Source organism: Castor canadensis, chromosome 10 (genome assembly GCF_047511655.1).
Source record: "Castor canadensis chromosome 10, mCasCan1.hap1v2, whole genome shotgun sequence".
Classification (NCBI taxonomy): domain Eukaryota; kingdom Metazoa; phylum Chordata; class Mammalia; order Rodentia; family Castoridae; genus Castor; species Castor canadensis.
This window is the reverse complement of record NC_133395.1, coordinates 48,357,537-48,372,947: the sequence shown is the minus strand read 5'-3', so window position 1 is coordinate 48,372,947 and position 15,411 is coordinate 48,357,537. Positions and strand designations below refer to the sequence as shown.

At 36.5% G+C, this 15,411-nt stretch overlaps 1 protein-coding gene across 5 annotated transcripts in view; it reads right to left on the bottom strand.

Moving 5' to 3' along the window:
- Positions 1–330: 330 nt before the first annotated feature.
- Positions 331–15,411, bottom strand: part of Diaph3 (diaphanous related formin 3) — a 492,745-nt gene continuing 477,664 nt past the window's right edge. For 4 of the 5 annotated variants that reach the window (XM_074043284.1, XM_074043286.1, XM_074043285.1 and 1 more), the window contains one exon: positions 331–1,564. In XM_074043284.1, the coding sequence (XP_073899385.1) occupies positions 1,302–1,564 (263 nt within the window). In that variant the 3' untranslated portion in view covers positions 331–1,301. The remainder of the gene's footprint in view (positions 1,565–15,411) is intronic. The other variant, XR_012436212.1, reaches the window with a different exon arrangement.

The following is a 15,411-nucleotide window of genomic DNA, read 5'->3' as shown; positions in this document are numbered from 1 at the left end:
AACTGGAGGGCAAAATGCAGATTTCAGCAATACATACAGGAATACATTTATCCTTACATTGGCTATGAATAACAATTGTGCCCCAATGTCTATAACAGGGTCTAACTCATAATTCTAATTAATTTTATTAACTTGGAGCTAGAAGGAGGTGGCAACTTAAACAAGGAAATAAAAAGTAGTAGACCTTGCTAGACTAGTTCTATATAACTGCTGCTTTTTAATTAAAAGTAAAAAAAGCAGTACTTACTTCTTACACACAATAAAGAAAATTAGACAGATTATACAGCACAGATTATATATCCAGTTTATCCACAGAAATATGAGAAGAAATTTTTTTCATGTAGTGCAAGTAGCAAGTTTATTTTTTGATATGGAATTAACAAAGGAATGATGCTGAAATGAGGTACAATTGTAATATTTGCATATGAAAACTTTCCATAAATCACTCATTCAGATCTTCACTGAAATTACTGATTATCAGTTTAACGAAAATGAAAGTTTGTTGACAAAAGCAAAACAAAAAATCTTGTTTCTAGGGAAGTTTCAAAGTGGCAATTTTATTCTAGAGACATAATTACAGGGTCAAATGTTCTCTTGGCTTAGACTGTAATACTGTATATACCTAATGCATATGAAAGTACATGCATTTTGCAAATACTGTATATACCTAATGCATATGAAAGTACATGCATTTTGCAAAGAAAGTACATGAATTCCTATTGTTTCATTTTTGGAAATGTTGCCTTATAGTCACCAAAAAGGTTAAGTTATCATGGAACAATGATGATAAAGAGATTAGTAGTCATTTTCTTACAGCTCTGATATATAGATATATATTTTTAATTTTATTGGAGAAACCTGGGCCCATATAAATAACAAACATGGAATCTATACAGATAGGTAGCAAGACTTCAGGCTGATGGTCTGACATTTACCAGTGTGGAAATAGTAAAGTTAAAAACTCCACTGACTTAGAAAGATGGTATTTTCTTAAGGATGTATTGCTGAACACATGGCCACCTACCTGCTCTCAAAAGCAATATGTGTAATTTAATCACCAAATATAGAACAGATGAATACCAGGAGACAAAAAAAGCATTAAAGCCCATTACAATCTTGAATAAGCCAGAGCTTCAAGTACGTAGGAAAAGTATTGCAATCATGTATTATGCTTGATTTTCTAATATATAGCATAATTTAAAACTATATAAAGTCACTTATATAAAAGCAATTTTTTCAAATGTAATAGCTTAAAGCATGGCTTTATATTTGGCTTAATCATTTTTTTTAACCAGTTTAATTTATAAAGCTCGCAATCTTGCCAGTAGGGCTTCAACTTCAGGAGCCAACTCGCTTTTAGAACCAGAGCCAGGAAGTTCCATTTCCTTTTTTCTGTTGCTTTCCATATTACAGGCTTCCTTCTTCTCCACCGCCTTGATCCTCCCTGTAGATGTGTGAGTGTCTAGATTGTAATTAAGCTCCTTGGCGGCTGGAGTCCTTGTGGAATTGCAATTGATATTGTAGTGAGAACGTGAGCTTTCTGTCAATGGCACTTTCTGATTTTCTACAGTAAGGAAGAAAGAAACATAAAACTGTCACTGTGATAACCAAGGACTGGTCACATTATAAAACACATAAAACAAAATTATTCTCAATAAACAAGTCCTTTTAGAGAGACTAAAATGAAAATATCCAATAGAAAGATATATTAAAAAATAAACATACAGAAGTTTAGAATAAAATATAATACAAAACCATTTTATTATCACTAATACTTATTTCCTTCTGCCTCTGCCAAAACACCTGTCAGTAGGTTATTATCAGGGATTGGTCCCATATTTCATTCAGGATTTGAATCAAGCACCAATTAAGTGGAGAGTCTTCCCCAACTACTCATCTAAAATGGCTTTTCCCCTCTCACCTTCTCCTTCTTGGAACCCATGACCACCACACACACCATATATCTGTTTACCTGTCCGTTGTGTATCTCTCCACTAGAATGTGTGCTGAGACAGAAGGAACATTATTTTAGATCTTGCTACAGATTCAGTGTCTAGGATGGCTCTGATGCAAAGCCAGTAGACAATTGGTATGTGCTGGCTAAAAAACTGCTGGTTCCATTATGACCCGTGAGAAGCACTAGTTTGAATAACAATATGATTAATTTTCTTTGCGAACAAAACCGAAGAAGAAAGTTTTTAATAAGAATTTTAAGTCAATACATTTCCTTAAATGAAATAATGAATTTGGCAGGCAAACTGTTAACAACTTCTTAGCAAACCAGCATTATGGCATCATATAACTGTGAAGTACATACATGCAGATGTGCACACACATACATGCCTACTACAAGCAATGGTATCCTGATTCACCAGGGTAGTGATGAGAGAACTGTGGTGGCTAATGATTAAATGGCTCTGGTTGACTGACTGCCCCAAACAGACCTAGATTTTCTTTTTAATTAGCTGACTTTCACATCGCACAACCTTCTGAATGATCTCTCTCTTAAGATCTCAAACTTTAAAAGTACAAATAGCCTCAATATTCATGTAACCTTGAACAGGGCTTGAAATGGCTTCAACAAACTTGACATGGCATTTAAAGTTTTTTGGTTATTCGCTGAGAGATGTTCCATTATCCCAATAGTAATGACTTTGGAGCACAAGCAGTCACTCATGACAGTGTGTTTTATGTGAGTGCTGAAAATTCCAACTGAAAACAGCTTGTACATTAAAAGGTGGCTGCTGAAGATATTTACTGCACTGTCATTTCCTGACCAGGGGCTTCCAGTGATGGATGAGCATTTTACACAGTTTCTTGGACAATCTCAACAAATTTTAGAAGTATGATCACCTTTTAGCTGTTGGAAGAAAATAAATACACTTTTCTTATCACTTTCTCTATCAGGTAGGCAATTGTTACTCAAAAATCAAAAACTAATAGAGCAGTGATTTTCTCTTAGGGCAGTTTATGTCCTGTAGCTTATAACACACATATCACACTTACAGGAAAGAGCACACGGACATGGTGGTTCTGCAGTTCCCATGACCACATAATTTAATTTTTCCTAGCACCCACCTTCCTGATGCAAAGTGTCTGAAAAGTGCATTTGTAGCTAAGTGCAGATTTTCAGGCAGTTTACTGCTCTCTTCCCAACAGTTCCTAATGCTTTTGGTCATTTGATTTCTTGTAAACATCTCCATCATGATCTCTTCAACAAACCAGTTTGTTTTGCAACTGGGCAACTACAGTTAAATGTTTGATTGCAGAGAAGAAGTTGGCTAAAATATGGATCTGGGATATGAAAAGTATGTATAATATCTCGGAACTTCTATGGTTATACACTATCAAGTCCAATTCCATATGTGGCAAAGTGAAAAACACATGGGATTTTAAGGCACACCTGGGATAAAATCCCAGGTATAACAGGTAACTCAACCCCTTCAAGTCTCAGCTTCTAATAATGAACCTCAAAGAGTAGCTGTGAGGATTAAAGGAAATAATGTGGGTGGCAGCTATATGGCATTACCTTACCCTTCCTTCCTTTCCCTTTCAAAGCTTTCTACAGGAGGCATCTCCATTCAAGACTTGGGGCTCATAGGTTCTGACCTTTCTGACTGTACCAGTGAGGGAAAATACCGCCCTATGAGCTTACATTTACATAGCACCTTTGTTTATAAAGCATTTGTTAGACTTTAAACATTACCTCGTGTCAGAGACTGAGACATAAAAGCAAAAGGAGGTTAAGTCACTTGCTTAGATTCAGTTACTAAGTAATTCAGTGGCAGAAGCCAGATGCTGTCTCTAGAGATACTGGGACTGTCTTAAAAAAATCTGAAAAGCTTTTTGCCAAAGAAAAGCACTAAGCGACTCAGAGCTAAGTTTCACAGTAATGATGTCCCGTACTTAAAAAAATACTTTCTGGCATACAAATCCTCGCCATAGCATTGTAAGGCAGATAACATACTTACGTCAAGTACCTTACCACAGCATGTCCTCCTCTAATATTCTTGTCTCACTTAAATTGATAACGATGAGTTTTAGACAATGATTTCGCACTTTTTCCTCTTTTAAAACTTGCAGCATGTCCTCCACACTCTCATTCCCTCAAACAATCCAAAGAGTATTCATTCCCACAATCAGCTCTCCTAACATCTGTTATCTACCTACTGTACACACGCACAATCCTTCCCTCCGAATAGAATGTCTCAGTCTCTGAGCTCTGCTCTGCTCTGAGGACAACCCTGAGATGGTACTCTCACTTCTCTATTCTAAGTCATCCTTCTGGCAGCTGGGCCCTCCCTACTGCACTGTAGGTTTCCTTTCCATACGATCATTCCCCTCAGCATACTAGTTTGTTGTGATGACCCCAAACTTTAGAGAAAAAAAAGCCTGTATTTGTCTCCTGCTTTATCCTGCTGCAACTACAACCTCAACTCTTGAAAAACATCTTCAAAGAATTGACCACGGTTACTGCATCAATTCTTCTCTTCCCATTTTTCTTTGCTAATCACGCTTTTGTCCTTTTACTCTTCTCAAATAGCTCTTGTTAAGATCACTAATAAACTGTGTTGCCAAAAGCAAGGATTATGTATTCATGTGTACATCTTTAGTCTTTCTTTACTAGATCTGTACCAGACCCAAAGGTGAAATGCCCAGCATAGCATGGGCTTTTTGTATTTATTTGGTCTTTAAAATTCTTTGGAGGTTTAGGTGAATATCAATGAATGAGCCAAGGCAAGTAAGACCACTTCTACTTCTTGAGAGTCTCAAAATAGATATGGGCTTGCTTTAGGGACAAAATGATGAGAGAATAAGATGGTATTTGAACTGCTCTTTGGTTTTAGGTGGAGAATCTTTTATGAGAAGCAACAAATAAGATAGTATAAAAAGGAAAGAGACCATTCCTGAGACCAAGAAATACAAAAGACAGTGCACAAGACCTTTTTAAAGGATGAACTTATAGCCCATTAGAAGTTCCAAGATAACTTTTTACTTGCAGGACTCATATTTACCTCTTAGCAACCCAGCAGCCCCCATCCTGGTCCTCAGTTTCTTTTTGCTTTGTACTTAGCTATGGCAGACCAAAATTGTGGAATTGAGGGAGTCACTTCTTAAACTGTAAATTATAAAATTGGGTTGGAAGAGTCAGATATTCCACTGCAACTAGACAAAATGATTACTGGTAGAAAAACCTCCCAAATTGAAATTCACTTTTATGTCAAATTCTCATTGCAATGTTGGTTCAAAGCCAGACATCTTTTGTCATTTCTGTTATTTTAAAAGGCTGTTAATGGTGGCTTCATGTGGGCTGAACTGGAGATGCAAAACATATTCTTAATTTCTCAATGTTTGACTTCTAAACAACAAAGTGAGGACAACCTTGTAAATTAGAGGGAAATGTATATAGGTCTTCAGTCATAAATTCTAATTTGATGTAGGTGGGCTCCTCCTTTGCATATGAAATTAGACAGCTATAAATACAGGATGATTCACATGATCATATGGATTCAATGAAGGGCAAAGCTAGGGTGTCAATAAGAAGAAAAGCATTTCTACTTCTCAATACAAATCCTTGCCAACACAAATTTAAAACTTGGGAACTAAATATATTAAGGTAAAGTAGGATGATTGCTTAATTCTCCAAAGGGAGTACATTTGTACTATTTTATGAATCAAATCCCAGACTTTTTATTTTTTTCCTTTAAGATATTATAACAGTTGATGTTTGTGTATAATATGTCCAGGATTCTTGCCAATTTCCAGGGCCACTGGTGACTATAGGACAGACAGGCAAAGAACCAGATGCTATTCTTAGTGCCAAATCAGTAAGGGAATCCAATCCCTACATCTTGTATTTGTATTTCTGTGGAAATAAACAGGATGAGAATATGTGCTATTTTCCTTTAAGATAGATGCACTTATTTCAATTTAATTCCCCACATGATTCACACTCTAAGGAATTTATCTGCAGCCCCACCATAGACTTTCTTCCTCCTGAAATTGAATGAAAAGTTATACTCTTGGAAAGTTGGACAGCTCTTAAAAACAGAGACGCCACTGGACTTAATAAAAGTTCATGCTATGAACTACATCCAGTGCTGGGTCCCACATGACCTTTGGCAGAGTTCAGATTTGGATGATAAAGAAAGCTCAAGAAAACTCCACCATCCTGCACTCACATTTCCATTGTTTCTTGAGTAAGACAGGAATCTAGGAAAAATGAGGACAAAAAGTAAATATAAATATATGTAATTTGGCATCTAAATGAGGAAATACCTCAGCCAATAGTTGGTATACTTCTTCAGCTAAGAAAGCAAGGCGAAGGCCCTGGCTGATGGCCCTTGGGGGAACCCTCTCCACTGCAGGAAATATCCGTTACGGTTCAGAAAGAGGCATTCTTCCCTTGAAGTCAGTATTGATCCCCCATCACATTGTGGTTCTAATAGGCACTGGCTTCTTAGAAGTGCCAACTCTCAGATGAAAAATAAAATAGAGCTCCTGCCTTTTGTGGTCAATGGAGAGTCTGTGGCAGCCTTGACAGGAGGAAGAATATAGAAATCAGTGTCCTAAAGTGAATTTCAGTCTTCCTGAAATTTGGTCTCTCCTTGTAATTCTTTAACTATTACTTTTACCTACTAAGTAGCTGTTTTGTTTCACCCTAGCAATGGCTTTACTTGGGGGAAAGAAACAAATAACCCATAAATATAATTTTTAAAGCACCACTGGGTCTATATGATAGTAAACTGTGTGACAAATATATGTTTTTAATCTATGCAATAACTGAAGTTAGTGCTGGCCGCCTGCAGCTCACATCCCTGTGGTTTTCCTTACTGTTGATTTACTGATCCTATAAATAATTGTCTTCCCTTAGTTTCATTTTGCTGGTTACTTTATCTTATATATTGAAAATATAGAAAAATGATAAAAAAGAGCAAAAGGGCATTTTTATATATGGTTAAAATCTTTAGGAGTGTTAAGAAACTTATTGAAACCAATTATATAAAAGAGAAACAACTAAACAAAACACTCCTCCTATTCAAGCAAAATAGACAAAGCAGATGACTGAAGAAAAGATATCTCTGGATAGAGGAGATAACTGACAATTGAGCTAGGACATTCTTTGCAGAAACTCTCACATACACTTCTATTTAGACTTGTTCTATATCACTATCCCTTAAATAAAAGTGGTAGGCAGCACTGTGAGTTCCTATGCTGCTGGCCTGACTGAGCGCACGCTCAGGATGGGCAAGTTAAGACCAGGCTGTTTCCCCAAAGCCTTCCATTTAGCTGCTTGCTTTTTGGACCTGTATTATGTGACTTGAGTTGGACTCCCTTTTCTATATCTGCTTCCTCTCTTTATCTTTCAATTTTTAGCTATTGTATTGTTTCCATCCATACCTCTCTAATGAGACTATTCTCTGTGAGTCTCAGTTCCTAAACTTCAATGGAATTTTCTCATGCCTCATTTTCTCTTGATATTTGTACATTTTCCAATGTGTGAAACAATGTATTTGGCTGGCTTTTGTCCAGATCCTGGGAGGTAACCTCTTAAAAGCCCTTGGAATTTGGTTACTTGTGGGGGGACCCTCAGCCCTAGTTTGACAACATGAAGTGAGAGTTGATGCTAATTACGTGACTCATGCTAGGCCTCTAGAGTAAGGATAGGGGTTGGTCAATTCAACAAGGCCAATCACCATTGAGGTTTAGAGACAAAATCTATTCTCTAAGCTGGGTAGTGGTGGGGGATGGAGTTTTAGTTAAATTTTGTGAGCAATGATTCAATCATGCCTAAGCAATGAAGTTTTAGAACACCAAATGAATACAAATGAACACAAAAGAACACAAATGAAGCTCAGAACACCAAAGTTCAGGTGAGTTTTCCTGGTCATCAATATACTTGTCGCATGGGATGTCCACAGGGACTAGTTTCAGGATCCCCCTCTGATAAGAAAATCCATGCATGCTCAAGTATATTACATAAAAATCTTAGTAGTTGTATAGAATCCATGTACATCTTTCCCTATACTTTAAACCTTCTCTAGATTACTTATAAAAACTAATACCATGCAAATGTTACAAAAAGTTGCCATACTGTATTATTTAAGGAATATGATAAGAAAAAAGTCTACATTCTCAGTACAGACGCAATTTTTTCCCCGAATATTTCCACTCCACAGTTGGTTGAACCCACTGGTATGAAATCCATGGATACAGAGAACTGACTCCACTGTGTATTGTCACACATCAATGTGCTGAGAGGGTGACATGTCCCTGAAGACAACAGAAGCTTCAAGTGTCTTTCTTTTTGGTTGGTTCTGATTTGTAGCCCTTTGCTATAATTAAGCTGTAATAGTAAGTGTTGTGTTTCCCTGAATTCCGTCATCATAGCACATTACTGAAACCAAGGGGATAGTAGGAACCACTGAATTTACAGCCAGTAGTCAGATGGTGAGGGTGGCCTGAGGACCTTCAAACTTGTAGCTGCCATCTGAAGTGAGGGCAGTCTTTTGAAGGATTATGACCTGTGAAATTTTAATACCAAGGAGTTGGTATCAGAAGCCACTATAGCACTATTCACAATAGCCAAGTTATGGAAACAGCCAAGATGCCCCACCACTGATGAATGGATTAAGAAAATGTGGTATCTGTACACAATGGAATTTTATGCAGCCATGAAGAAGAATGAAATGTTATCATTCGCTGGTAAATGGATGGAATTGGAGAACATCATTCTGAGTGAGGTTAGCCTGACCCAAAAGACCAAAAATTGTATGTTCTCCCTCATATGCGGACATTAGATCAAGGACAAACACAACAATGGGATTGGACTATGAGCACATGATAAAAGCGAGAGCACACAAGGGAGGGGTGAGGATAGGTAAGACACCTAAAAAACTAGCTAGCATTTGTTGCCCTTAACGCAGAGAAACTAAAGCAGATACCTTAAAAGCAACTGAGGCCAATAGGAAAAGGAGACCAGGAACTAGAGAAAAGGTTAGATCAAAAAGAATTAATCTAGAAAGTAACACACATGCACAAGAAATCAATCAACTCCCTGTATAGCTATCCTTATCTCAACCAGCAAAAACCCTTGTTCCTTCCTATTATTGCTTATACTCTCTCTACAACAAAATTAGAGATAAGGGCAAAATAGTTTCTGCTGGGTATTGAGGGGGTAGGGGGGAGGGGGAAGGAGCGGGGTGGGTGGTAAGGGAGGGGGTGGGGGCAGGGGGGAGAAATGACCCAAGCCTTGTATGCACATATGAATAATAAAATAAAGAAAAAAAAAGAAGCCACTATAGAATATTACTGATAGCATAGAACAGTATTATTTATTAATAATATCAAATGATCATATTCCCCTCAAATATCTTAGTTTATATCTATAGTTTACAAACACTTCCTGATCTATCCATACATTTGATTGTTCTTATGGCCTGTTAGAGAGGTGATATGGGTATATTTATATAAAGCTGAGAAAGCAGACACAACTTTGAGGCTGAGCCAGAGACAAAATTCAAGTCCTCAGACTCCTGGTTAATATAGTCTATCCTGGTATGGTCCTTTACCATGCTTATTCTTCTACTTTTTTTTTTTTTTTTGAGATGAGGCCTTGCTACGTAGCCCAGACTGGCCTTGAACTGGTGATCTTAATGCCTCCCCTTCCTGAGTAGCTGGGATTACAGATGTGTACCACCATGCCTAGCATTCTTCTATTTTTCTATCATTTGAATAATTTTTAAATCTTTTTTTGGTTATTTATTCTGTTGTCCAAGTCCCTGAATGAATCAGAACTCTCATGTGGCTATTTCTCACAATTAGATCATTGGCCTACTTTTCTGCCCTTTGTACCTTCTTTCTTCCAAGATCTTATAGCTTCAACCCTTGCCTTTGGGAAGAAGACTGCACCTGCATTTCCATTCCTGAGAGCTTCAACATTGTGTCCACTATGGCCTCACTAAACAATTCACCAACAATGCTCTACCGATGCTTTAAGTAACAAATTTTCAAACTGGACTTTCATGTTCAAAACAGGAGGAACTTTCATGTTCCTCTTCATAGTAACCTACTGAAACCAACTATAACTACTGCTTGCCAGTCCTGTTACTGACTGCTGCTTTAGGCTGCCATGTTTTGTGATCACCAATATATGGCTTAGCAGTTACTAAATAGATATTTCTAAAGCTGCCTGTCATGTAGAAAATAGCTGAAAATAAATAACATCAAATTATTTATTTGTTCATCAGTTGATCTGGTGATTCACAAGGAAGAGGGTAGAGAAGTAATATCAGGGTATGATTTGACAGTGTAGTTATTAGATGTATTATATATAAGTCCTTTAGATCTATTTTAAAATTTGTAGGACAACCCTAAAAGAAAGGTTTTAATTCCCATATTTTAGATAAGGAAATTAAGGTTTAGAGAAGTCCATGTACTTCTGAGGCCACATAGCCTTTACTATCTCTCTGGAAAATGCAATTCAAATCTCAGACCCTCAGGTTTCTGGAGAGACACAATTAGGCCGTGGCAAACAGACATATTGTGAAATAGAAAGAGCACTTCACCATAACGAAGGCCTTCAGGAGAGGCTGATTTCTAGGGCTAATGACTTGGGTGTCATATTGGAAAATAACCTACAAAATAAATACATTAGGACCTAAGCATTTTTCTGAAACCATTTCTAAACAGTGTCTTATAGTGTGCTTTTAATATTTTCTTTATTTCTTATACTTCTTAATTCAACATTTATTAGATATTTCAAATGTACAGATGTTTCTCTGAATGGGTAACTTATGCTATTGCTATTTCTATTCCATTTCATTTGATTCATACACTCATGTAAAACAGAATTGTCTAACATCTGGACTGGAAACCTAAGTTACTTGGTAGAAATATCTATCCAATGTTTAAATTACATTTTTTCAGCTTCCTATCAGTTGGTTTACCTAAGTTTGAAGACTTCCAGTTACAGCCTTACAGACTCGTAAGGCAATACATTCATCCTTTGGAAAGCTTTAAAAATCATGTTTTACCCTATTTTTATCCAGTGTTTATTCCCTGAAGTTCTAGTCACTGGCATAACTGATTTTTTTTTTTCCCATTTGGGCTGTATTAAGTAAATGTAATTCCTCTTCCACCCATCAGTCCTTCAACTATTTGAAAACAGTCTGCTTTTTCTAGTCAAACAACTATAGTCTTTTCAACTGTTCCCACAGAGATCATAAGTTAGAATTTTGGGTAAGTCAATTCATTAGTTAATTCAATGAGTAGTCAGCCTTCCATGCTAAGTGCTCAGTCCTTGAGACATTTAGTATCCTGTTATTTCTACTATGAGCATGCAGAATCATATTGATTAAATAGTTCGAATTCTGAAAAAAAAAGCCTATTAAGGTATCTAGTACTTATAAAAGAATACAAGTATATGCTCACAGAATCCTTTAACAAATTTCTAGGTAGGCATAGTTCTTGAGGTTGATTGTCAGCAGATGCTTAATAAAAATGTGCTTAGAACAATCTCATTTTATTCACTAGAGAATTCAATCCTGGGATGCATTTACATTGAAGGTCATTTTATATTAAAATAATTTATGCACATCTGTATAAGTAGTAATGTTACTTTACTTCTCCCCAGCCCCTTACTAAATACATATTAGCCACATCTAAACATAGTAATATTTTCAGGTAGAAGAAACCCCCTCGTATCCATCTAACTGTAACCTAACTTGCTAGAAAGTAAGCTTCTGAAGGCAGGCATCTGGTATACTCCCAAGCCCAGATCCTGTCTCAGAATAGGTGCACCATACCTTATGCAACTTAAGCAAGGCATAATTTTATAATCTTGTTTCATTTAATGTTTTATATAAATACTTTCCAAAAAACACTTTGGAATAATAATATCTGGGCAAAAATTAAGCTGATGATACATCATTTTGGTATATATGTTTTGCTTTCTGGCCCCTTGAGTCCATAACAGCACTATCCAACAGAAATACTGGAGAGTCACAAAAGTGAGTTACGTAGGGATAATAAAAATTTCTAGATGCCACATTAAATATTGAAAAAAAGTCAGGTAATTTTAGCAATGTATTTTATTTAACTCAATGTCAAATATTATTTCAAGATGTAAGCAAAAAGCAATGTCAATGAAATCTTTAAAATTATTTTTTTCTTGGCTAAGTCTTCAAAATCAAATGTGCATTTTATATTTCCAGCACATCTTAACTCCAACTAGTCATATTTCAAGGGCTTAAGAGCTGCTTCTGGATTTTGCCTACTGTACTAGACAGCAAAGTTCTAGAACATGGAGTTTACAATAGTGCTGCTGACCTGTAACATTTTTGGAGGATGACTCTCTTTACAAAAAATTTCAGTGATGAGTAACTTTACTGCAAATTGAATTTTCATTATTAGAAAGCTAACAATTATTATTAATAGAATTTAGCAATTATGACAAAATAAATATTTAAAGTAGCTAAAAGTCACAATTGTAATAAATCATATACTAAGGATATTAATATTGTCTATTTTCCTAAGCTTGCTAAAAATGCTTCTATAATTTATTCGTAAGTCCCTGTATAGGGATGTTCACTTGGCTACAGAAAAAGTTACTAAAATCAGGATCATGGGCCCCTTCCTTCTATGGACTACTAAATTTGGCTTTGTTCCATGCTCACAGACTATACACTAATCATGGTTTATCATCAAGTAAATATGTGCTGTTTGATGTTCACATGGAAATAAGTTGCCGATATCAATGTGTCCCTAATACTGAGGGGGAAAAATTCTCCCCAAAATAACTTACTGTGATTAGTCAATAAAAAAAACCTATTAAAGGAATTGGTTATTATAAAAGGAAAAACAGCGAAGGAAAGTAGTGTTTTAACACTTAGCATTTCACTGTGATTTTGTTTTATATAAGGAAGGAACAGTTCCTCATTCTAGGTAATGCTGATTTTGTGAACAGCACAATAGTCAATAGCTAAAGATTTAAAATACACTCATGAAACTTGAATTCTAACACCAATAAGTCCACAGCTGCTACTGTCCAGGTTCTGACATATGTTTATCCAGCCCTTAAGCACAGGGATACCAGGTTACCATTGAGAGATTGTTCAACTTTTTACTTCTTAGTTCTGTACATGTTTTTAATAAGTCATGAAAATCAGATGTACCTAATTTATTAAACATGATTCTCCTTCCCAAAAGAGTTTGGCCTTTATTCCTTGTCATTCTTCTACTCATATTAGATCAGGATCTATATTAGGATGAGGCTCACAGAGTTGTACTGGCAGAAGCTAAGACCGGCTTCTTTTGGTTGTTCTATTCATTGCATAGCTGCATTGTCTTGGATCGACTGTATCAAGTTTCATTAAGAAATCAGAAATGATTTCTAAGATTTTAATTTCATGTGTTTCTAGAAAAGGAATGAACTAAAGAAATCTGGCAAGAGTCACAGGTTTTACCTTAAAGACAGAAGCATAGGCTGGTACACTTCTGCCTCCTACTGCCAGTTTAAGGACAGTGAGTACCTCAGAGAACCTTTCTCAGCTTCCCACTATCTGCAAATCTACGGATACTGGTCTTCTTCCAAAAGACAATTTGCACAGGCTACTTTGGAAGAAATGTTGTGTTTTGAATTTCTCTGAATACATTCCCTTCTTAGAGTACCAGCTCTGTAACAAAAATCTAACAAACACCTCCACTCCATGAATCTCACTCCACTCCAAATGAGAGATTGGTTTTAAAAGTAATTAGAAAACATCTGTTCTTTTAAAAGTCAATATGACATTATTTTGCTATTTTTTCCCCTTTAATTGCAGGGTCTTACTTATATCATATCTCTATAGAGAAGGTAAGAAAATCTTTTTAAAAAAAACCTTTTACAGCATTCTCCTGAATAAAAGCATTGAAAAGTATGGCATGAGAGTTAATATTATAGGAAATATGACACGTTGTTAAATTTGGACAAATGCTCTAAAGCTTTAAGTAATCTGAAATACAGAGTGAGCACATGCCAACTGAGGTAAATATAAACAACTTATTTCTGGAACCAGCATGCTGGGATCACCAGGTTGGGTGCAGGTTGTAAAATCCCTTGTGCTCAAGCCGCAATTTGACTTCTCATGGTTTTGGCTGATGTAAAGAATACCGACCTCCATTTTAAAGGTGAGATTTTTGATCAGCAAAATAACTCAAGCAAAGAATACCTCTCCTAGAAGCTGCTCCCTTTTAATGAGCAAACAGTAAAAGGAATAGGTCAATGTCACTTCAGTTATTTTCTTGCAAATAAAACTCCCAGTTTGGTTCCTATGAAACCCCAGGCTATAGTGAGATCTCTGAAAAATTGGTTTCTGTAAACAGCTCATTTTTAATGCCGCCTTGGCTGAGCCTGTGCTTCCTGAGACTCTGTGGACACACAAACCGATTGGACCACACAATTCCCTCTTTCCATTTATTGCTAGAGATTCCTGCCCCGGGCTGCTTTCACCAGCAGGTACTGTTAACTCAAAGACCTGCTTCCCCTTGTCTTCCTGGGGCTTTGGAGCACCTCCTGTCTCTATGGTAACATGAAACACAAAGCACTAGAAATGTACCACACAGTGGGTAGAGAGAAAGAAATCAGAGTGCAGTACTCTTGGTTAGCTAAAGAAGGTGCTGACAGCTGAGAAACAGACAAGTAGGAAAGACCTGTAACTGTTCCTTGTTCCAGTCCTTGTGCATTCTCCTACAAGAGCTACAAGTGTCAGCACAAGAGGCTGCGGAGTATAGGGAACTTTAAAATCCACACAGTATTTGAAATTAAAAATGAGACCCACATTAGCCATACAGGTCTAGCAACTCTCAGCTCATTAACTATTGAGATAAATGAGAGTTCAGTGTTAAATGGAATATAAAATATAAAAGATGACATTGATTATTTTAATATGGGCTGTGTTAAACATAAAGCAAAATGTTACTAACACATGATGAAGTGTTCTCTTTTTTATTCTTGATCATAGCATAATACAAAATTCCTTAGTCTTTTTCAGTGGAGCTTTGTATTAAGTGTGTATCTATGAGCTTAGTGGTTCAGAATAATCAGGGGTTTATGTTCCCACATCGTCAGTCAATTCTAATGTTTCTTGGTCACAAACAGCACTCTTAACTAAGATTGTCTCAAAAGTACAGTGATGTATCTGAGGACCAGAAATGCTGTCGATTTGAAAATACACTACAAACCGAGGTAAGGTACACATTGTGAGATACGTATTAATCCACAGACATCTAATAAAAATATACGTCATACACAGATATCCTCTCAATGTTTTCAAAACATTTTATGCAAACCTATGAAATGTTGCTGAGCACGACTACTGAGAACAGGCTAGGAGCAGAAGAATGTCTACAGAAGATGCCCTGGGATTGATT